We start from the raw sequence: 24706 nt of genomic DNA on the forward strand, positions 1-24706 counted from the left end.
CTCTTGTTCCCACTCTCCACTCTCTCTTCTCTTCTGCCTCCTTGTTCAAGTACCTCATATAGGAAGCTCTGGTCTGACCAGTGACTCTTAGCTGTGTCCCCATTGACAGATATTTTGCATCTAGTCACCAGGCTTCCCCCTTCTGGTTGCAGTGGCCCCTAGTGGAGACTGCTAGTTTTGCTGCTCCCTCCTTACTAGCTGCTTTTTACAGGTGCCTTGGATCTCCTTTGAGCCTGGACACTTGTAAATGTAATTTTAAGGCAGGAGAAGCCAGTGTAACCAGCAATCACTCTGTAGACCAATAGTGCACCGGCCATTGTTAGAGAAATGTTGATGTAGAGAATAGTCCCTTTAAAATGCCAGGGATCAGATTGGATGGCCCATGTTGTCTTTTCCAGCCCTACTGTCTGAGTCGACGCTAAACATGAGCATTCCTTAGGCCCTGGCAGTGTTTCTCGGTGATTTTCTTGGAAAATGCTGTTTTCCCTACAATTTGCTCACTAAAATAATACATTGTAAAATGAAGATGATGATAAATGAGTTATGTATACTAAAAGCATCAGTGATTTTAAAGTATTGGTTATTTGTACTTTTCTTTTGCACAAGAATTCTGTACATCCAGCTCTACCCCTCACTACACAAGGTATGTTTACTCTGCTAACAAAAAACCGGCAACGCCCACCTGTGGCAGCAAATCTGAGAGTCTGGATTATCTGACTCGGGCTCACACTAGGGGGCTAAAAATATCAGTGTAGATGTTTCGACTTGGGCTGGAGCCTGGGATCTTTGACCCAACACCTACAATGCTATTTTTAGTCCTGTAGTATGAGCCCCTTGAGTCTGAGTCAGTTGATCCAGGCACAGAGACGTGTTGCCATGGGTCTTTTTTGCAGTGTAGACAGACCAAAGGAAGCAAAAGAATGGGCAGTCAAGATTGGTATTAACCTCTGTCCTATAGAGTCCCTTTGCTTCTTCCATATAGCAAACAGAGTCCATGCCTGAGCTTTTTGTTTGGTTCTTATCTAGGAAATGGAAGATAAGTGAGAGAGGGAAAGAAGTAAAAGTGGGAAGGTTTGTGGGAGCAGAGGATGGGAGGGAAAGATGGGTAGAAGAGTATCATTCTTTGGTGCCAGCTGGCCACTGAGCTGCTTTCAGGACAGGGCAGTCATGCTGCCTCCTCCCAGTCATACTCTGTTACAAGTTGTTTTTGTTAACCTGTGAGCACTTCTGCAGATCTCACATAGTATGCTGGCAACCTCATCCATACAGGACTTCCAGCTTCTATTCACCCTCCAGCCACTTTCGTTCCTGGAGAGGTTAGAGGCAGAAGGCTTCTGCTGCATTTTCTACAGTGGTAAAACACCGTCTGAAACATATGGCCTCTCTTCCCTGGGATTAACGGAACTGTTTTTTTGTGTGTGTTTGTTTTTATTTCAAAGTGTGCGTGTTCTCTGCTTCTCATTACACTCTGGTTTATTGACAGGTTTCAAGTGAAGCCATTCCTGTCACCTCCAACTCCCCTCCCTGTTCCTCAGCTTCCCAACCAATTCAGTTGGAAACAGGTTTTTTACTGCTGAGTGTTCCTAGGGTCTCTCTTATCCCATGGTGACTCTGGGACAGACGGGGAAAAGAACAATCTGCTGAAAAATATCAACATACGTAGTTCAGGCTTTCAGGTGAATAACTTTGAGTCCCTGTTAGCCTGAATTCATTTTTCTTCAACAGAGTATCAGTCACATAGGCTTAACTGTTGACGCAATTCAGATTGTCAAGCAGTGCTAGCAAGCAATGATGATCTCTTAACTTTATACATATCTCAGTCTTAACTGTAACAGTGCTACCACCTCATTATAATACACGAGTGCTTCCTATGGTACATCTGTGACTGTGTCATCTTCCACCTCCAGCTGTTTTTATAATACAGCTTTGGAAAAAGGACAGCTTCTGCTGAATTTTCAGGGCTCAGAGCTTTTGTCTTCTGCACCCTTCAGGAGAAAGGATGGATAAGGGTTTAGAGAGCTGCAAAGTCTCTCAACTGAACTGAATTGGCTGGCCAGCCCTCCTCAGCAGATGTATCAAGCTTAATCTCCTCTTCCTCCATCTCTCATAGATCTAGTTTTAAAGGCACTTGATCTGTAAGCCAGGGATGTGTATTCACTTTCAGGAGAGGAGACAGGTGGGAGGTAAATGATCAGGGTCAGAAAGTGCTTCTAAATTCCACTGGGGGTGATTTTGTGTGTGTTTCCAGGAGTTGTTCCATTGTACGTCCTCCTTAACTTTTACTGAATGATCCTGCTCCATTTCCTCTGCATCTGTTGTAGTGGAAAATCCTTTGTGTCTGAGATGGATCCAAGAGGAGGGCCTTCATCCTCTGCTGCTCCATCCAGTTAGGCCAAGTTATCCAAATGAAGAGTATGTTCCTTGAAATCTGAATCTGTTTATTTTGAACTCCTAAAGTCAGAAGAAATCTACTGCTTGAGACTAGAGGTTGCTGAAGAGTGACTGGACTTTCTGTGTAGCTCAGTGCAGCAGTACCTAAGCCACACAGGAGGCAGAGCTGCAGAACCAAGCTGCCATAGGTGGAATCCAGCTAGCTGGGTCTTGAATTAAAGGAGCTGAAAAATGTGAAGAGACTTTGGCTTCAAGCACGAGGTTTAGCACTTTAACGTATTGTATCTCCATCTAGACTAATAGCCCAAAGGCCAGATCCTACCTTTGTTTTATTTTGGAAACATGCATGTAATATGTTTACTGTCCTTACACTTGGTCTTTTCATGCAGGCAGGCACTACTAAAGCAAAAGCTTCATCAATTATGTTCTCTGTGAATACCCAACAGAATTTTTGTTCATTTCAGTTTACTTCTTGGGGCAAACAGGCAGAGTGGAGAAAATGTTTCATGTGTGTACAAATACTAGAGTTTGAGGTTAGCTCATTTTTATAGGCTCACACAGGCATGCTCTTGTTTTGTGAAACTAATGTAGTACTTTTTATGAAAAATTACTTTCTAGGATTGTTAGGGTAGTGTGAAAAGAAACGAACAAGTTTTTAAATTGTACTTGATAGCTATATGATATTGGTTGTGCGAAGATGGTAGGTTATAAATAAATAGGCATTGAGACTTCATATTATGAGTAACTATCTTTATATGTGCAAGATACATCACTGTATAACATATGGATAGTACTGGGTAGCCCTGATACACAAAAGAAGAAGCAAAGTGAGCACTTGAAAATGTAAGGGATCTTTTTCCCCCATGAAAGAAAGTACATGGGTGAGGAAGTGGGACTAACAATTCTGAAATGCTTCTTAGGGAGTTTTGTACAAGTCAGCTAGATAATTGTTAAAAGGAGGAGGGAGTTTTTAATAGTGATTTGGACAGAAGTCTAGATAAATTTGTACAGAGAATGCTGAAAATAACAACTTTCTTGTGAGGTTATTAGACTAAGTGTGGGTGTGTGTATATACACACAAACTATTATGAGAAGGAGTTATATATACTAGTAATGGTTAGTTTTGGTGTAGAGCTGTCTTTAACAGGGAGAAAAAACTAAGCTATTACACTGAATATTATAGCAACGTAACTATGATATACAGATTAATTAATTGTATGTGTATTTTCCTAGCACCTGCGTTTGGAATCCAAAAAGCAGAAGCTGGTAAAGTAAGTTTTAGGATAACAGTCTTTTACAAAATTATGGGATTCTAAACTTCATAGTATAATTTTTTTAATACCGTAAGGCCTGATACTGCATTTTTCTTGTGCAAAAGTTCCATTTTATTCAGAGAATCACTGTTAGCTTCAGTAGGAGCATGACCAAGCTAAGTTTGTATATCACATAACATTAAATGTATGGAAGATAATGCAGTAGATTAATATGGTAACATGTCATCTGTTGAGACTTCAACTGAAATTCAGTTCAATGGAACCTTTTCCCTAGTTGCCGTTAATTCATGTTTCATAAAACTCATCAGTGACCTGAGAAGATTTTCTAACTCAGTGCTAGAACAACAGGTCAACACTAAAGTGCACTGTCAAAATGGCATGCAGACAACATGTACCTGCACTGTGTGTGGCTATAGCCCACTGGTCCCCAGACTGTCGGGGGGCACAGAGGAATGTTCAGGAGGGCGTGGCAGGGCCCAGGCCAGCCTCAACGGGGGGCAGGGACAGAGCACCACTCAGCCCTGCTCTGCCCCCAACTCCATTCCAGCCCCGCCCACAGCCACAGCTGCCGCCCCGGCTCCTGGCCTCCGCTGCAGCTCCAGGTCCCAACCACTGCCCGCACTGTAGCTCCGGGTCCTGGCCCCAGCTCCCAACCACAGCTCTGGCTCTGCTCCTGAGCCTGCTCCCAACCCTGGCTCCCAGGAAGATGCAACAGAAAACATTTGGGGACCACTGCTGTAGCCAGTGCCGTCAGTCCTTAGTTTCCTAAGCAGAAAGTTCATAGTTTAGGAAGAAGTAAACTGAAAAAATATTACCCCAAAACCAGAACATAACTGATTTTTTAACAAGTTTTCATTGGTGAATTGAACAATCCCCACAAATCTGCTGGGCTGTGACACAAGCACACCTGCATATTTTTTTTTAAATAAAAGGCAAAGCAATACACTTGACGCTAAGATGCTGCACACTTTCTGTCTGTAAGGAGGCTTGGGGTAGCTATTTAAAACTATAGTATTGTATATGCCAAGTAGTTTACAGTTTAAACTAGAGGCCTAGTTTATTTTTGTCCTTACTAGAAAAATTATTTTTTGATCCAAAGTAAGCCTAAACTGTATTGTGTGAACCAGATACTGAGTGTAAGACTGAAAGTGTCAACGCTTAATATCATGCTAAACTATATGTTAAGTGATTTTCAGCTACTGTTAAAAAGAAAAAAACTGAATAATACCAGTTTGAAACAATCTTGCATCATTTTCACTTCAATGTTAATTTAAGTGCAGCAAATGTTAGTTTTTGTTCAAGCTGTTCGGCTTGAATTAAGATCCCTTTACTAACGTGTTTTATTTAAGACCTAACACTCTTCAGTAAAAAGAAATTAGATCTTTCACTTTTTTGTTTTGCAGTCTTTAATTTTATGTTGCCAGTTCATCTTCAGTATTACACAAGCTAGTGGTCCTGTACAGTATTTGTATACAGTGTAACATAACAGAAAATGGAAGAAAATAATTTTAGCTTGAGAGGTTTTTGTTTAGCCTTGTAATGTACTCTTGACAATAACCCTTCCAAAAGTACTCAAAGGGACAAATTGAGACCTGGTTCTAAATGAGCACAAATCAATCTTGATATAATGAAGTTAATTAGCCAATAAAACCTATATTCTATCTAACAGAATTACATTTGTAAAGTCTTTAATTGTTTTCAGTTACACTATTTAGTTGCCTTGAGAACAAGTAATATTTTATAGCTAGAACTAACATGATAAAAAGTTCTAATTGCAATAATTGAAACTGTAATTGTGTGTGGAGATACAAATCAAAATATTTCCTAAGAAAACTGAACAAATCATGCACTTGGAGGCACATTTAGAGCTGATGTAAGTAGATGCAATTTCCACTGAAATTCATTGGAAATACTTTCATTTTTGTTGCCATGGTATTGCATATTTGCAGCTGAAATGAGCATCACTTTTCTATACTAGTTCTATCTGGAAAATGGCACCTTGACCTCTAGTCCACACCAATAAGTAGTGTAACCGAAAGTAATTTAGAAGTACTTTTTTTAAATGGTTGTGTTTCTTTGTGCAAATGTACGCCACAACAGAAGAATTGTGGACAAGCAATGATATTATAGCCAAACCCTTTTGTCAACAAAATTTACAATCTCACATTAAGTACAGGTAAATCACATGCCATAAGATTATTTTTAATGCTTTCTAATTCTATTTGCTAACACATAGATTTCCCTGGTGAATTAATGTAGCCTTTATCAAGATGGCTCAGAATAATGTCGCTGTTAAAGGGAGATGGGCTGTAAACTCACTGGTTAACCAGTTTTTGGCTTTGTGCATCTCAAGTAGGTTTGTGGAATGATACATCAGTAGTTATTGTGAAAAATTGTTCTGTAGCTAAATTCAGCTTCTTGTTTTTTCCTCCCTTCAATTGACTGTGACAGGAGGCTGGAGCCTAAAGCAATGGGAGAATGTCCTGCAATAGTTGAAAGAGAAACACCCAACATTGTTGTGAGGATCAGTTATTAGCAAAAGGGCTGAAGATTGTTCAGGCAAGGGGAGAGAGCAGCAAATGACAGAGGAGGACTTGCGGAGTGCAGCTGATGGGACATATCCCTGTGTTTCTTTTTCACTTACACTGGCTGATTGTACTCTTAAGTATTTCATCCCTTCAGTGAGTTAAGCGGATTTTTCTCTTGTTAAACTGCCATGTTCTGTGGCAAGTGACACAGGAACAGGGTTTGCTTCGCTTGATTTGATTATACTAATTACTTCATCAACCTCTGTTTTTCAAATGTTTGCTGCTGCTTTCTTTAGTGCACCTAAGCACCCTCTGTTATTGAGTATGCAAGAACAAGTGACAAATTCAATAAATATTTCAAAAGTGTTTTTCTAGTCTGGATAATAAGATGGTGTTGAGAAAGTAAATTTATATTCAGTACTGTTCTATAAATCATAATAGTACAGACTCCACTAAGGAGGAAGTCAGAAGCAGACGCTTTTGCAGCTCCTCTCCCAGTCCAGTGGATACGGTATAAGAGAACTGAGCTCATTTGCAAACTCCTCAGCAGATGTTGTATGGCACTTGACTTCTGTTATTGTTTCTTCACCTGTAAAATGGGGTGATGGTACTTACCAACCTTGTAAAGAGTTCTACTGATGAAAAATGGTAACTATATAAGTACTAAGTGTTTAGGTTTTGAAAAGATGCCCTCTGTACTGAAGAGCTTACAAACTGCTAAGTCATTGCAATTTAGTAATGTATTTGTATTGTTGTGGTAGACTTTAGCAAAACAACACAATACAAACTCACCAAGCTGGTGCTGAGTAGGTTTGCCAAATCATATTTTTGGGAAAGGAACATGGGGGAGCTATTTGAGATATTGTTTTCAAATACACCCCTGGGACTGCTCCAATGATAATATTCTTCTCCTAAATGTTTGAAACTGTTAGGGTTCCATTTGTTCTGTACTCCTTACAAAAGTCCCTGAGCTTTCCTATTAGGGAGATGAGCCAAATTACAGCACCCCAGTTTTTACTTACTTTGCAAATATGAAGGTGATAATTTCCAGTAATCTGTATTATTTTTCCAGTGGATTTCTGGAACAGGAAACTTTAAAAAAAGGAAATTTATATTCTAAAAATATAAATAAGATTTTTCTGGCAGGCACAGAATTGCTGTAGCATAAAGATTTAGGTACTTTTATTATCATTTTAAGGTTCATCTTTCCTTTACATGTTTAAAATTATTTCTAAGAAGTACTTGGAAATAAAATATACATGAGTACATTTTTTAAATTACTATTTTTCAGCAAAGTAAACAACTCCTTGCAAGCACATAGAATAGAATAAGTGTCAATGTGCATACGATTACTTTCAACAGCAAGTTAAAGATCAGAATTGTATTACGTACTTAAACTGCTCAACTTTGACTTAGAGCAATGGAATAAATTACATCAATTAATTAAGCAGGACAAGAGAATGCAGTTTTTGTTGCCTTATGTAAAAATTTTGCTAATGTAATTCAAAGTCCCAAAGAAAAGGGAAAGTGAGCATGAAACTTCGCATGTAATGTGCTCTGTTTGTAAAGAACACTGTAGCTTTAACAGTAAAAACATTAAGACTTGCTTTTTACAGTGGAAATGTAACTTACCCTGCCGATGTTTCTAAGTTTAACACTGACCAGCCTCCAAAATTTTGACATACTGAAGATCCTGTTAGGTGGCTGGAAATCCTTAAAGTAATGACTTTCTAATCTTTCTTAGTTGTAGCCCTCATATGGCATAGAGTATGCGCACCTCACCCCCTGGATTTCCCATGTTTTACTCTGAGACAGTTGCTAACTTTTCTTCGCCTATCCTCTCATGCTCATGGGTTTTTGTTGTGTTTCTCCCCAACCCATTTTCCTTCATATGTATTTTTCTGCAGGTTGCTTTCCATTTTTTCCCTATTTTCTCTCCAGTTTTTTCCATCCCTTCTGCCCATTTTCTTCAACTCTTGCTCTTGTCTCCTTCTTTCCTTTCTCTCTCCTTAGTTCCCAACTCCCTGTCTTTATCACTGTTCTCGCCTCTTTTATTTTATTTTCATCAGGACTCTTCTCCCTCCCTCGACCCCCTCCGGTGTGCTGTCCTCCTTACTGTTTCCCATTCTCATTCCCCTACTCAGTCTTCCCATGCATGGAAATGCATTCCTACAGTGTGTTCCCTCTCACCTGGATCGTCTCTGTTTCTGCTACTACCCAGTGCTGCCCCCTACCACAGAGTGCAAGGAACAGTGCTGTATGCACCACTTAGTGTAGAGGAAGAGAAGGAACCTAAGGTCAGGGACAGTTGGAACAGCAGCGCCCCCAAGGAGGGAACAGAAATTGGTACCCCAAAGTGTCAGAAACATTAGGCTGGGATTCCCTACATGGAAGTACAGTATCTCTTTTAAAATCCTTGACATGCATGACAAATCTAACATCCTTCCCCTTTCTAGACCAGTGCAGCATGCCTCTGTCAGCTCACATGGGGGTATGTAGCATATCAGACTTACCTATTCATGTATATTATGTGCTGCAGCAATGGGATGTATGTACTATATCTGTAGACATGATACAGATTAGTGTGTGTAGTTGGACTCTCTCAACCTAGGCATGTGAAATGCTCATCCTGCATAATGCAGACTCCAGACTGACAGGAAATGGGGGGAAGCGTAATGTGGAAATGCAGTCTTTTCTTGTTTTCTTTCTCCGCTTACGACTCCTTTATTCTCTGTTCCTCTTGCCTTGAAATTCTGATTGGTGCTTTGAGCCCCATGACGCCTTTGGTATGAGCAGCACTGGCAATGAAGTGCCAATCAGGAGGAGAATGCTCCGAAGGAATCGGAGGGTGCCACAGTACTGGGTGATAGGCCCAGTTAGCAGACTTTTCTTTGCCTTTCAGACTCAGTGCTGGTCACTTGGGAGTTATGTTTAAATAAAACCTTTGATAATGTTACGTCAGTTTTCAGCTCCATCAGTGTTGATAGTATCCTTGTATAAGTAAAAAGGGGATAGTTTGAAATAGTTGCAGCAGGTATGTTTCTCCATAAACCTCAACTATCACAATCAATATGGATATTTGTCTGCCACTTAACAGACTCTGAATCCTGATAATAAAATGGCAAATATTTGCCTTTGTTTGCTATAATAGTGACGTCCTTATGCTTATTAGATGTAGCATGCGATTACTACAGGAACCTCATGGAACTGGGGATTTGTATTAATTTTTTCATTCCTGTGCTAGAATGTAGATAGTGAATTTTGGCTGAATACTGACTGGATAATGTACTCCAAATACTCTGGACTACTGACTAACATAATTATTCACACGTTACTCAAATTCTATGATTGAAATTAGCATGAGACAATTATGGAGGCAAAAAACACTACAGAAAGTCTTTTGTACCACATGACTAAGCAAATAAGTTTGTGCCAAATAGTTATAACTAACACATTTTCTCAGCATTTCTTTGAAGGGAATAAAGGGTCTTTGCCTCACCCCTCACATCCAGGGTGAAATTGTAGGGATTCTTTGTCAATGAACCCCTTGTATATATGGCAGTATGTCCTTTGCACTTAAATTTTAATATTTAAAGCCATGCAGTAAATTTCAGTAAAGCTCCAAGTCATGTAGCATATCTCCCTCGCAAGGCCATACAGATAAGGACTATTGACCCACATCTTGTATCCAGAGGGGCAGGCTTTAATATGTGACTCCTCATTTCCAATAGATGGGTCCCTCCCAGTAGTAATACCTGTGCTTGTACCATACTATGCTCTTCCTCATTCCAGGAGGCACCAGCAGCAGTGAGAAACTTATAAGGAACAGTGTCAGTTTCATAATATTGGTACCATTGTGAAATAGCTATTGTTCAGGAATGTGGTTCTGATTGAATGGCCCCATTCTGTTGGAAAGGACTGAAAAAAAGAGAAAATCAGGGGAGACCATAGAGGAAATTGAGAGAGAAAACTGCAATAAAGGACAAGAGAGTGGGAAGTCACAGGTTAAATGGGGGAGGGAACAGGAAAATGAACAAAATCTCAAGTATTTCTCATTGGGTCTGATTCTCATTTATACTACGGCCCTTTTACATTGCTGTGGTAATTAAAGGGGCCCTAAAGTGGGCATAATTTACACTGCTAGCATGGTCTTAATGTAAATGAGAATCAGGCCCCATCGAGATTTCTTAGTACAGTTTTTAGTTTTGGAGAGGAGGGGTTCTCAGTGCCGTCCACTAGCTTGAAGAATTTGTGCTGAAGTTTTATATTACAAATATACTGTAATCGTTCTACTAATTTGGGGGGAGGGAGTTTGTCTAATGTAGCAAATGTGATCCATTTGCAGATCTTTTCAAAAACCATTTAATTTACACACCTGCACTCTTGTTACTGCGTAAAATTATTTTATATCCTGTACGAGCAGAAGAAACATGTTGAAATCATCATGCCTGTTGGTATTTTTTAAACAACTGTCCAACCTGAAGAGCCTGTCTAGCCCCTGCAATCAAGTTATTTTCCCTATTTTTTGGTACAAAACTTTATTTCATGCTTTCCCATAATCAAACAGTAGAAAATGTTATTGTCACATTAATGTCATGTTTGCGATTTAATTTTAATATGTAACAACTGAAAAACTGGTGTTTTTAGTTAGATTGTGTATAATATACGATATGAATAGAAAATACTGTAGTGTTATGATGGGAACATCATATCCTTGTGAAGAAAGCTTCATGTTTGTCGTATATACGTTCATTGTATGTAGAAACGTGAATACTTTCCTGTTAAATTGAATGTTTTTCTGTGTTCATGGAAATGTCTCACTGAAAGAAGAGTACAATTATTTTCCTATTAATGTTCCATAAGTAGGTTACCTAAATCTTGAAAGAAAAAATTAAAGTAAGAGCCTTACTTCACTGGTGCCAGTGTAGTTTTCTGTTGTAATCGAAATGCGCCTCTAAATATGCCCTAAACACTCGGTGAACTTCAGACATTTATGCTTCATGCATATCCTATGAAGGAAAACCCCCAAAACCCTCAGTGGAAACATTCATGCAAGTTTACACTCAAGTTCTGAGACACAGGTGGAATAAAAGGCATACTAGAAGCAGTGTCGTGGTCCCTCCTCTAAAATGTAGGCGTTTAGGGCTGTTGCCACAGTTATGCTCATGGTTGAATCCTATGTTGACAATATAAGGATTACTTTAGCTGACTGATTTTTTTCTTTCTTTGGGATTGCCACCTAGTAATGTAATTTTTGGGTCAGGTGTCTTCAATTATTATTTTTCTTCCCTTATTCTTTATGGGCCATCACAAATGGTGAAGGATAGGATATGCTTGCCATTCTGAGGAAGTTGTCTGTTAAGCAAACCTACCTGGATTCTCCTTGTATAGCATGTGGTCCATTACACACCTGACTTATTCCTGCCTACAGTGAAATTAAGTTATTCACGGAAATAGAATAGGTTTTACCCTACGGGCAGGGAGAGTCAGTATGCAATGATTGTCACAGTCACCCCTCACTTTTGACCATTTCCCTTTTTGTGTGCTCCAGGAGTCATGTTAACGTGTATGCCTATGCTCATCATTGCTTTTGATTGGGTTTACTTTTAGCACAAAGGCACTTGACCACATTCCAAGGTACACGTCTTTCATGCTTAAGTTGCTCATTTTTGTCCTTCCTTGTTTGCACACCTCACCTCTACAACTGGGCCATTGATGCTGCCTTAGATGGTAAAATAGTAGTCTAGGATCCATTTTGCAGGATTAAAATTGATAGAAAACAAAAAAAAAAAGCTTAATGTATTTGGTAACCAGTTAAAATGGGGAGACATCATTATACTGCCTTGCAGTTCTTCACTGAGGGAAATAGTGAAGACCACACTAAACTACCTAGCAGAAAACTCTGATATCCCCTGCTAAGTTAAGAAATATGAAGAATTTAAAGAATGAATGTATTCAAGGCAGAACGCACTGCCCCCACTTGCTGTAAAGTTATAGCTCATTTTAGCTGGTAACGAACAGTGACCCAAAAAAAAGCAATAATTTTGTCTAGAAACTCCCAAGAATGATGCTGCTCGCTCCGTGCTTTCAAATATTTTGGAAGAATTGGGGTGTTGAAGGCTATTTAAATAAATATATTTTTAACTTCCATTTTGTAAAAGAACAAAGAGTTACATCTTATGTCCCCCACAGTGACAAATCTGGGTAGTTCCCCGAAACTTTGATAATGCTCCTTTAATTTAAAGCAAAGGAAAAAGAAGTTAATGTGCAAGTACCCATTACATGGCCCTGGCCAGAGAAGTTCTTGAGCAGTGGAGATAAATGGAGAGCCTCTTGCAGCTACCACACAAGAGCTCAGGCAGCATTTACTTGAGATCAAGTGAGGAAGCAGCCATTCAGAGCCATGCTGGCTACATGTGTTTGGTTTTGTCACCTCATTCTAAGGAGAGTAGTGGGTTGCCATGAGTCTAGCTGTAGGAGAGATCTAGCCCCATTTGTTAGAGATGCTCCATTCAGCAATGGGGATTGGAGTCTGCAGTCAGGTAGTAATTCTGCAATCACAGAATTGCGATGCACAACAGACGGAATAAAATGCACAAAAAGGGGCCTACGATCTTTTCCTTGTTGCTTCTTTGTAATACAGAAAAAGGTGATAAGTGATTTACAGAAACCCAAAAAGGTCAAATCCCTGCTCCAGACAGCCTGCTATAGAATCTAAGGGTATGACCACATTGCCCACACCCTAGAAAAAGTGTGTTCTTAACTCAAGCTACTAACCTGCATCACCAAACTCAACTTAAAATAGAAGGGAAAGCATGGCAACTCAGGTGAGCAGCTCGAATTAAAACCTATGGGTGATTCTGGGGGGAGAACTCAACCAACCAACCAGAATTAAAAGCCAGGTTGCCGTGTCTTCACTCCTGCCTTAACCATTCTAATTGCTGGTAACTGGACAACTGAGGCCCTGCCCTTCCCCCCAAGGCCCCGCCCCCATCGCTCGCTCCTCTTCCCCGTCCCCCTGTTGCTTGCTGGATTGTCTCAAGGAGCCAACCTGCAGGTAGGCGGCAGCTCTGGCTGAGCAGGGACTGGTACAGGGTAATGACCCGGCACCTCCCCCAGTAACCAGACTTTTGGTTCGTGTGCCATTTTGGGTTGCCAGTTCCCCTTTTTGACTGGATTTTCCAGTTGAAAACCAGGCACCTGGCAACTCTAAATGGCACCTGGACACAGAAGCCAAAAACTCAACTGTCCGGGTAAAGGCCGGATGGTGGCAACCCTAGATTGAACCTGAGTTCACTAATGTACGTTACCTAACCTGAGTTAAGAATACACTTTTTTTTTTCTTTTGCAGAGTAGACCTGCCCTTAGACATGATGTAGTGATACTGTGACAATCACAGGAACAGTGAGGAAGAACAATTTGTTACAGTAGTAAGATCACGTGTTGATTCTGTTTTAGATTGTGCATGTCTTGAAGTTTTGTTGTGTACGATGATATTCCAGCCTTTATGGCTGGAATACTTTAGAGTCGGGATGTGTCTACACTGCTATGTTAAGCCCAGGGTGAGTAGAACTTGAGTTAGCAGACCCTGGTTTTATTAACCTAGGGCTTGAGCATCTGCACTCATTTGTAACCCCAGGATAGGAATTGTTGAATCCTGGCACTCTTGTATCTACACTGTATTATGTAGACCTGAGTCCAGCTATGGATATCTGAGACTTTCTAGTGCCCTCCCAAAATGTGACTGCTTTAGCACTTTGTTCATGATGCATTGTGGGAAGACTCGACTGTCCATCAAACTTGACTGTCCAGAGGACAAAGAAAGGCTGTCTAGGGGGGTTGTGGGATATTTTTGGCAGACTTCCAGCACACAAGTCCAGTGGGGGTGCATCTACACCGCACAGCAACAAGACTTGAACCCTGGCTCCCAGCTTGACTCAGGCTCGGATCCTCCACCCCCATGGAGTCCTGGGACTCTGGGTCCGAGCCCTGGGTTAGTGCAATTTGTGTGTAGATGAAAGGGGGGAAGGGCCAGAGTTTGAGCCTTGGGTCTATTGCAGTTTAGACTTACCTTTAGTTTGAAAAAATAATTCCCAGAAACATCTTTATTGGTGTGCTGCAAATTGGGATTAATACTTTTAATTATAGTTTTATCAATCCCCATGAAAGTTGAAGGGTGCCTTATATACAGTCTCTTCAATTAAATCTTCCCTCTCCCAACTTGAACATAACTCTGGACTTCATAGGTTGTATATTGGTCTTTGGAGAAAGGGCAGATCTTTTAGGTGAGTCTCCAGTCATGCTGAGCATTTATGTTTATGAATCAGTAGCTGCTTATTATGCACATCATGTGTAAATATATTTTTTTACATTTCTCAGATTTCTTCCAGTTGCATTATATGTGAGAAGTTTGCCATTATAATAATTAAAATGCTAGTTCGTAACTTTTGTTTCTCATCTTAGCTGGCAATCAGGAGTTACCAAAGCACTGTAACTATTGTATTTCAGTACATTATATAAATTTCCCCTAATGTCTATCAAAAGCCAGTCCTATACAGATGGAATGTGGCCTAGTGGTTACAGCACATGGCTTGATGTCAGGAGATCTGGATTTTTTATCTGGTTCTGTCACTGTCTGTCTTGTGTGTATCACTGATCCTTCAATCTGATCCCCATGGCTAGACCCATTGGATACTCCCAATGAAGTTAGTGGGGCTCTTTGCAGATGCTATGGTCCATCCACATGGATCAGATTGAAGGGTTAGGCCCTAAACTTCAACAAGATACTTAGGCATCTCTGCCTCAGTTTCCCCATCTGTACAATTGTTAGTTTGGACTCTTAACCTCTTCTCTTGGAAAGCTCCAGTACGTTTCCAACTCAATTTCTGACTGAAAGCTCTCCATATAGAACAGCAGGGAACTCCAGTTTCACATCTCAGCTATGAAAATAATATTAACAGTCTCATTCCCTTTTACAGGCCAATAAGCATTTCTGGTAACAGAAAAATGACCAGTTTTGCAATGTCTCTGAAACAAAGATAATGAATTTTTTTGTAGAAAGTGAACTGTGTGTTTTGTCTTCCATAGAGTTTACAGATGCTTCCTCAGCAACGGAAAGCCATAGCGAAATTTAAGGAACCAGCACATGCATTAGCATTTCAACAGAAATTCCACAGGTAAATATTTAGCCATTGATTCATTCTTTAGTTTATCTGCCCTTTTTAAAAGCTGAAATCATGGTCTCCTATGACAGTTTCATATTCAAGTCCATATTCAAACATATATTTTACTAATGACCTTCATAAAACCTTGTTTTCTACTCTCCATACACATAGCAGTATAAGTTTGTGTGCCGAATATACTAACTATTTCTTTAACGTTTTACAGGCATATGATAGATCTATCCCACATTAACGTGGCTTTGATAGTTGAGTGAGCATAGCTGATAACGCTCATAGAGGCATACTGTGGAGCTACACATGGAGAAGATACAAAGGCAAAACCATCAGGATCTGAAGTCTTTTCAGTTTACAGTCTTTCTTTAACTGCTCTGTAGAACTACAGAAAGTAACAAGATTTCCTCAAGATAAGCTGAACCTAAGAGGATCTAGCAAAGTGGAGTTTTTGTGTTCAATTTCTTCACATTCGGTTGTAACCCCATGGAACTACAGATTTTTTTTTCAAAGTGCTTACAATGCATGTAGACATTGTTCTTCAAGATCGTACTGTGTGATCACAGTGACTTGTTGAGAAAAAGAACACTTACATTGAAAAATTTAAAAAGTTTCTTCATAGCAAAGAATATTTGATAATGGTTGCTCTTATCTTCAGTGCAGGGTATTTATATGAGAACTCACTTCTCTAAACAAAACACACATGTATGTTGTTCCTCTGAGAAGATAGAAGGTGCATTCTTATATAGATTAAGACGTGATCTACTTGATTGAGGATAATATTCTGAGAGGCTTTGGAGGTGACACTGGAAGGCTGTAGTTTCTGTTTTTGTAAATATGTTAGATCGGTTTTTGCATCTTCTAGTCTGACACAGTCCCTCTTTACTCCCTTCCCCCTCCCTTTGTGAAATGAAAACACTTTGTAGGAATAACATTGCTACATTCCTCCCCCGCCCCCCATAGTTTAAAAGGAAGGATCTTGATCTTCACCTTTCAGTAGCATAATGGGGTAGTTTACTTCAAGTAGTATTTTATTACAGTTTAAATTGTTTTTTAAAAGGGATTGCAAGATACGAGGAAAAAGTGAAACACTTACCCTCATTTTAAAAATAGGGTGACACAGAGAAAGTGGTACATTCCCAATAGCGTTTCTTTGTGCCACTATTGCAGAGTATGCTTCCTCTTAATCTTTATCAATTAGTATTTTTCCTTGAAATTTATTTTGTGACTAATACTAAACCATTTAAAAAAAATTATTGCAAAGGCATTAGAATTGTGGCATGGTGTTCCCCACAAAGATGGGATTATGAGGATGTTACGCTGTGGGTGAAATTGGCAGTTCTAAAAATTATGTGCAAACATTAAAGGAGATTGCATTTTGTAGTTGGTAAAATCCATTATACTTCCTTTGGGTTAGAACCGTCTGGATGGTATTTCCAAAAGAACAAGTTTTCATTTACTTTTGGACAAATTTAGCAAAATGCCATTGTTTATATCCAATTGCAGGTTTTATGAAACATTTTCTTAGTTTTTATTTGGTGGGGTTTTCCTTCATTCTTTATTTTTAGCATATACTTTTGAGTGCTGACCTACTTTTTGAAGTGGGCACCTACAGAAACTTCATAGTCTTTGAGGATACTCAAGTAACCGAAACACTAACATGATGTAGTGTATCTGCAGGAGCTTGCGAATGGGGTCTAAATGAGTGCCAGAATATGGAAGAATGGCAGTTTGAAGCAAATTAGCTGCGGTAAACCTTAGCTTGTATGTAAGATTTAGTGGTGACGAGTTCACATAGGCTTTCTAGCTGGCTTTCTCACAGCAGAGTGTTTTGTACTCATTTCCAATTAAGAAGAAGTTACTAAAAATTAATGATTGAGCAAAAAATAGTGTCTAAAGTTTCCTAGGTAAAACTGCTTTCTTTTTCCACTGAAATAATATGAGAATAATGTAGTGTATTAACATTATTACAATGGGAAAATGAAAATGTTTAAGGACTAGTGGTTTCTAAAGCCATTTGCATCTTAGCAAAGCGTGTATCTTAGCAGATCACAGTAAGATCATTAGAATATTCACGTATGAAAGTGGGTTTTCTCACATTTGCATATCTCTAAATCATAACATTTGGCGCAGTGCAGCACAGTTCATGTTCTTTGCTCAGGACAGATCCAAGACTGGGAGTAGCAGATGTGTCACAGTTAGAAATGAGTTGGTGGGGCTGCAGGTGAAGGCTAGCATGACACCTGACTTCCATGGTGCTTGGCTCTCACTAGTGCTCTTCCCTCCTCACATCCACCATTACTAAACCCCACAAATATTGTGTTTTTTATTGTTAAAAAGGAATGCTTGCATCTCAGATGGGCCATTAAAGATGGTGACGTACCCACTGTTAAGGAACAGCTTCTCTGTGAGGGGAAGATTGGAAAAAATCCAGAAAATAAATGGATCCGAGTGTCTGCCCATGGAAGTATGGGTCGGATGTGGCTACAAATAGCTCAGTAAGGGGAGTCCAGCAGTGGGCAAGTCTGCAGCTGATCTGCTGTTCTTGTATAAGCAGATGATGATGTTGGAATATGAGCTTTTTTGAGGCCTAAAGAATAGGGGCCCTATCCAAAACCTGAAAAAGTCAGTGGAAAGTCTCATACTGACTTCAGTGGGTTTTGAATCAGTCCCTAGGAGAGCAACATTTTGCAACTACAGGATTAAGAATTTTTAGTCAGGGTTTTTTAAACTTTTCCCCACATAACCATCCGGTGGCATTGAAAGCAAAGACACGAGCAATGTCTCCTTAACTTACTAAATAGATTGGAGCGATGTAAGCATTGTTTAATAATTGTATATATCCGTCTTTATAGACTGTTACTTTAGATGACTGCTTATGCATAGATAGAGTGCAGACATATTTGATAGTGACTGTAGCTGCTTATCACGGTAGCTGGGTATCGTATGGGAACTGTGAGTGTGTTCTGTATGTATGTATGTTTATATGGATACAATTATGTACATCCATCCATCCTGTATATTACAGATCTTTTGAACAGGATGATCTTCAAAAAAGTACCGTAGTAACAACCACCATTAGGTTTAGGCATGCACTAAAAAGGTTTCAATAAAACATATCTTCAGTAATAAACTCGTAACTTAAAACTGGATTTACTGGCAATGACCAGTTTGAACGATAGCATCACAGTTTGGTTCCATTTGTTGTGGCTCCTCCCACAAAAGCAAAGGAAGTAGAGGTAAAATTAGAAAACTGTTATTTCCATGTTCTCTTACAGCACTTCGTTAAATCTGGCCATTTTAAGTTAATTTTCTTGGAAGATCTGTTGCAACCATTATCTTGTTCTTTCTTTATCATGCATTTAAAATAAGATGCAGAATGCAAAAATTGCATTTAATATACAATGTAAATATGGAACTTTTAAAATTAAAAGATGTTACTCAGAGTGCTTACAATTCAACCACATCTTAGCTACTTGTTAGTTTTTTTGTGTTGTCTTATCTAAGTTTAATGGACATAGTTCCATAAATGTTGATGTGTTTTTGTGTATCTCTTCAATTTTTTATAAAGATGCTAGTAAGTCAATACATATATCCTGATCTGTGTATTATTTGTTCACAAGTTTCAGAGAAACTTAAATTTAGTAATGCTATTTGAATAGGTAAATACAGTAGGTGATTATGTGGAGCCAAATATATATTTTTTTCTTTTTCAGTTATCTTGTTTTGATCTCGTGGCACTTCTAAGTTCATTTTACTCTATCATATCACATCTTGGCTACTAGATTGGTCTGGCCATATTATGTGTGAAATTATAGAAGAATGTTCTTAATTTCTTTTAAAAGGCCTTTGTCCTTAAAGATTAAGCGGATTATACATTACACTAGATCTTCACATTCTCATGTCGGACCAAGGTTTGGGTTTCTGGGAGGGTTCTTTATGTTGTATGAGTACAAAGAGGTTAGTCTCAGAGAGCAGGGTGGCACGTTTTGTATGATGAAAAGAAACCGTTAAACATAATTGAGGAGCTTGGTAAAATCCTATGGATAGGGAGAGGCATAAGTGCAGACCACAGAATCTTCATAAATACAGGAATTGCTACAAAATGTTTTATAAACTATAGTGACAGAGTTTTTTAATTTAGCAGGCTGATGTGGGCCAAGAATGACTGATTCGTCTCCAATGTAACTGGACAAAAGATTATGATGATATTTATAAATATTGAAGTCAAATCTACAGAATATCAGACAAAAATAAATCTTCAAACGAATAGGTTTAATTCCCATTTGGGGGTTGGTTCTGAAAACTCACTTTTAATTTTCACAGCTCTTCTTAAGGCCATTTTAGTAAGTAAACTACCAGATCTTCATTGGGCATCTTAATTCCTTTCATAGTTGGATTCCATTGCAAAGATTTAGTCTGAAGAACTTTTACAGAAGTGTAGGTATTCTCAAGATGCCTCTGTATTGCTACATTTATTACCTTAGGTACATTAGCAACTAATTCTGACTACTTTGGGGAATAAATAAGAGCATTTTATTTGATCCTGAATTTTTTTTCTTTTACTTTTTTTTTTTTTTTGGAATGTTTACACCATATAGTATCTTCAGTCTGGTCAGTTTTAAAAGATTGGCCCCTTCTAAGACGATGCTGTGGGCACTTCCTAGAATTAGCAGAAGTAGCTGTGCGTGTTGCCTTTATCCATAGTTTGACTTTTCTGGATATGTCCTAGGTTTGTGCTCCGCCATACTCCTGTAGATGTTATGGTGTCCTCCCCATTAGCACTGCAAGATTCTAAGTATGTTTCTACCCCAAGGATATGCTTCTGGCTTCACATGCTCTTGTTAGACAGGATTTCTAGTTTTGGTCCTCTAGGCATAACTTTTTTCTTTGTAGCGATTTTTGGTACTTTGATTTTTCTAGCAGCAGTGTTGGATGAAAAATAAATGTGGGGGAAAGAGGCACTAGACAGATTAAAGAAAGTTCACTAGGTTTTGAGAGGAATAAATCATTAGGGTAATTTAAGGCTCTTGTTTCAATGTTACCTTTAAACTGGCTTTGATTCTGAAATGTTACTTAGCACCGTTCTTTAAATATGAATCAATTCAACAGTTTTAATACTGGAAGAATTTTATCTTAAGTTAGTATTAAATCCTAAGGATTTTATGTAAGGTTTTTTGTAACCTAGTTAATTTTATCATAAAAATTGCCTACATTTTAACTTCTTATCCACATGAGCGCAAGGTCTTGTGTACAAAAACACTGATTCATATTGGATCCTCACGTATACCATCTTCTGGTATAATATGGTTGGGAAGGATCATTTGTTTTATTCTTTAGCGCTACCTTTTGCAGGATATTTTTTTTAATCTTCAGTTTCCATTTCTGTGCTTATTTTGATGGGAAGTACATTGTCTTTTGCACTGTGTAAAACTTGATGGGAAGGCTAATTTCACTGGGTCTTTAAGCACTTGCATTGCTTTCTCACTTCTCAAGTTTGACACTGTATTTTTCTAACTCTAAATGGAAAGGGGTCATTTTACATATTTAATAATTTCTCAACAGGTTTACATCAAGGATTTTTAATTTAACAGCATCCCAGTTAATTGATCTTACGCTATTTTAAAATTTATTACAGATTAAATGTAGGGTTTTTTTAAAAAGTCCTGTGTATAGTTACATAAAATATATTATGGCTGAAAAAGTATCTGTGATTATATGGAAAATCACTGTTAAATGAAGCATTTTACTGCTAGCTTTGCCTTTTTTTTAAAAAAAATGCATTTCATAGTTCAGGCTTTTCATTGTGCATAGTAATTTTTCTAGCATCTGACAGGTTTACTTTGCATAAATAGAAATAAAACTACTTATTTTCAATAATGAAACAATTTTTTGCAGGACTACTTTGCAGGAGATGGGAGTTTTCAGTAATTTTAACTTTCAAATTAATACACATTTTCATTTACAGATTCAGCAAAGACAAGACTAATGAATTTATTTACAGTTGATCATCTGTCTCTAATGGACCATGTAATTCATACTCTTAAGAAGATACACCATTAAAACAAGTCATAACACTTTATTTTATTACCAAATTATCCCTAGTCACCTTGGTTCTCCTCACCCTTTCTCTGTCCCCTTTCTATTTCCCCTCGCTCCTAGTTTACCTGCAAGAATGTTAATTCTTTACTGCTGTCTTTTCCTTGATGTTCTTCTCGTCTCTGTCCAAAACTTTCTCTTTCTGCCTGTGTGACAGTTGTAGTACCCATCTCTCAGAATCATTCTCTAGTCTAGTTCCCTAATACAATGTTTTGGTCGCCTGTATTGAAAGTAAATTGTACTGCTGCGTCTTTCCTACAGATGTTAGTTGTAAATGGTTGAATGTAAACAGCTGCCACCCAAAGGAGGGGTCGTTTTTAGAGGTTTCACACTTTAGGATGTGTTGAACATTCCAAAGATGTGGAGAAAATATTACTTAACCATTTTGTTTCACAGCTCTTTTCCACTTAGGGGAGTGACAGCAGTTTCCAGATATGCTCTAGCTTCTGTGGCATACCAGGAGATATAAGACTAATTACTAACTTTTTTCCACCCTTTACTTTTGCAGGAATTCTATTCTTGAATTCAGTGATAGTAATAGTACTTTATCATTGCCACTTAGAAGTAATGAGCACCTGTCAACACAATTCTACCTCTATTACTATTACTGAATGTGATCCTTCCTAACCTATAAACTTTTAAGTGCTGGATATATTTGGGTATATTGAAACTATAATTTAAAATGTACTGTTCTAATCTGGATTATGAAGCTTGTGTTTATTAGGAGTTCAGAATATAAATTCAAGAGGCGACTGTATCATGATACTGACTCCACTGTGGGTTCATCTGCTTCATGTTTTCTACTGCATCATCTACACACATTATTTTACGTCTCATTTCTTAAGTGTTATGTGCCTGATTATACCAACTCTTTCCATTTGCATTAGATATCTTTCTGTGGTATATGTTAGGTGTGAATGTAAAAATGAAAACACAGAAATAATGTACAAGTTCCCTATATGTGATTCCATAGTTCAAATGTCAGTATGTATTTAAGTGTATTTATTGTAACTAAATTGTGTAAATAAAGTATTTTTTCCTTTTCTTTGTAGCATATATTGCCTTTGTATCTTGTTCTTATGCACAACATGAACTTCACATTTGTCACTTATTACAAATACCATGTATCATTATTATTTCTTGGTAGCACCCACAGATGACCAATCACATGGCAGGGTCCCTTTTTCTAGGCACTGCAACTGAGTAGAACAAAAAGACAATCCATGACCCAGGGAGGCTGCAATTTAGTTTATTTTTTTAAGACACCACAGGTGAATAAGCAGACAAAACAGGATGGGGGCAGGTAACAGTAAAAATACGGCTTTTTTGCATAAGTTAGTAATCTAAATGTCAAACAGTTATGAGTGGCCACTCGCCTAACCAGTGCCAGACAATATGTTCATAATTCAAGACATGATACAAAGGTGTAAATGACCCCAGTATGATCACCATGGATCAGATTCTGAATATAGTTACATCAATGTCAATAGAGAGTAATTCCACTCATTTAAATATATCAGTATAGCAGCAATCAGAACCAGATCCTATATTCACAGTGCACTTCTCGCATTTTGTAGTGTGATTTTTCAAGGCACCATTATTTACATAAAAATGTGTGTTAGAGTATTGTGAAGAATGTATGTAATATAACTCACATAAGATGGGCCCCAGTATTTCATAATAGAAAATGAGTTTTGAGATTCAGACTGTTGCATGTGAAATAGCTTGTAAACTTTCAATATAATGTCACAGCCTGTAACTATTACTGAGCCTAGAACCAGAGAAAATATCCTCCAACTTCAGAATAGACTATCCTGACATTCCCAAAGTCCTTAAATCACAGATACCCACAGTAGGCATTTAGTGAACACTGATTCACCGAGATCTCAGAAAATTTAAGTAAGAAGTTCATGTAAATTAAATATCTCGGATGTGCTGGATCTTATGCTGAAATCTACAGGAATAGCCTATTGTTTGTACAAAATAGTGTTTAATTTTATCCAAAATAAAATCAATTTTAAGAAGCTTGAAGGCAAATGTTTATGAAGACTAATTCTGAAATAATCTGTGTAGGATGCCTGCAGTAAGGATTTGTGAAAATAAAACCCATTTGAGTCAAGTATCAGAGGGGTAGCCGTGTTAGTCTGGATCTGTAAAAAGCGACAGAGTCCTATGGCACCTTATAGACTAACAGAAGTATTGGAGCATGAGCTTTCGTGGTTCTTCGTCTCATACATTTTAGTACATTTCTTTTAAGCTAAAGGCTATTTTAGAATATTAGTAATGAGGTTTTTACCTACACCTTTTCACAAAGAATGTACAAAGCATTAATATAAGTTTAGCAAGAAGTATTGTTTCCATTTGTATTGGTCTGCCCAGAATGTAGCTTTAAAAGTCTGAAACAAAGGGCCCACCCATATCCCCGGCCTAGACAGTTGATTCGCCATTCTTCCCTGTGTGTCAGCTCTTCATAGGAGCTGATCTATTAACTTGCATCAAGTTACTTGCATTTTGATTATCTGATTTTTAGAACACAGTTTCCCAATTTGTAGCGTGAACAAAACTGGGAACTGAGGGAGGGATAGGGGAGGATAGAAAAAAATTAATACATTGTTTCATTAACCTTTATCACCATTCCTTCAAGACTTTTATTCTGTTCTACAGGTTTCAAAGACTTTGAGTCCCCAATTCACTCTGAAGCACCCGTTCTATTTGAAACCATTTGTTTTAAAACCAAAGGACCCGGGCAAGTATTCCTTATTAACCTGAATAGAGCTCTATTGATTTCAGTAGGGTTATTCATGAGAATGAGGATGTATTCATATGAAGGTTGCATGATTGGGCCCTATTGCATCAAGGCCACCTGCCCAAAGTTAAGTGCTGGCCCTTTTTCAAAAGCTCACATCTAAATTTGTTTTTAGATCTTTTGAACTGTGTTGCTGCTAAGGGAATTCTGCATCTGTGTGGCTGAATATCTACCCTTCAAACTAAACAAGCGTCTTCAAACTGTTGGCTGATCACATGGTGCTGGTGCTCCTTATCGCCAAATGTTACATTGCATTAAAAGCCAGCTAAACATATATTTACATATCTTTATCTTTCCATGTAAGCGCTTGTTGCAGTTACCACAGGAAAATTATAGCTGCAAGTGGGAAGGGAGGTTGCCAGTGATCGAGAATGGGAGAAAGGAGGATCCATCAGAATCTTTCTGGTACGATGTGATCCACACTATGAAAAATTT

At 38.4% G+C, this 24706-nt stretch overlaps 1 protein-coding gene across 4 annotated transcripts in view; it reads left to right on the top strand.

The window, feature by feature from the left end:
- The window catches only part of RBM33 (RNA binding motif protein 33), a 158077-nt gene extending 135558 nt beyond the window's left edge, over positions 1-22519 (top strand). For 2 of the 4 annotated variants that reach the window (XM_039523249.1, XM_039523248.1), the window contains exons 18-19: positions 15281-15369; positions 15581-22519. In XM_039523249.1, coding sequence (XP_039379183.1) covers positions 15281-15369; positions 15581-15629 — 138 coding nt within the window. In that variant the 3' untranslated portion in view covers positions 15630-22519. Of the gene's footprint in view, positions 1-3624; positions 3663-6116; positions 6562-15280; positions 15370-15580 lie in introns of those variants that run through there. The other 2 variants (XM_039523251.1, XM_039523252.1) reach the window with 2 other exon arrangements.
- Positions 22520-24706: the final 2187 nt, after the last annotated feature.

The sequence above is a fragment of the Mauremys reevesii genome, linkage group 2 (genome assembly GCF_016161935.1).
Source record: "Mauremys reevesii isolate NIE-2019 linkage group 2, ASM1616193v1, whole genome shotgun sequence".
Taxonomy (NCBI): domain Eukaryota; kingdom Metazoa; phylum Chordata; order Testudines; family Geoemydidae; genus Mauremys; species Mauremys reevesii.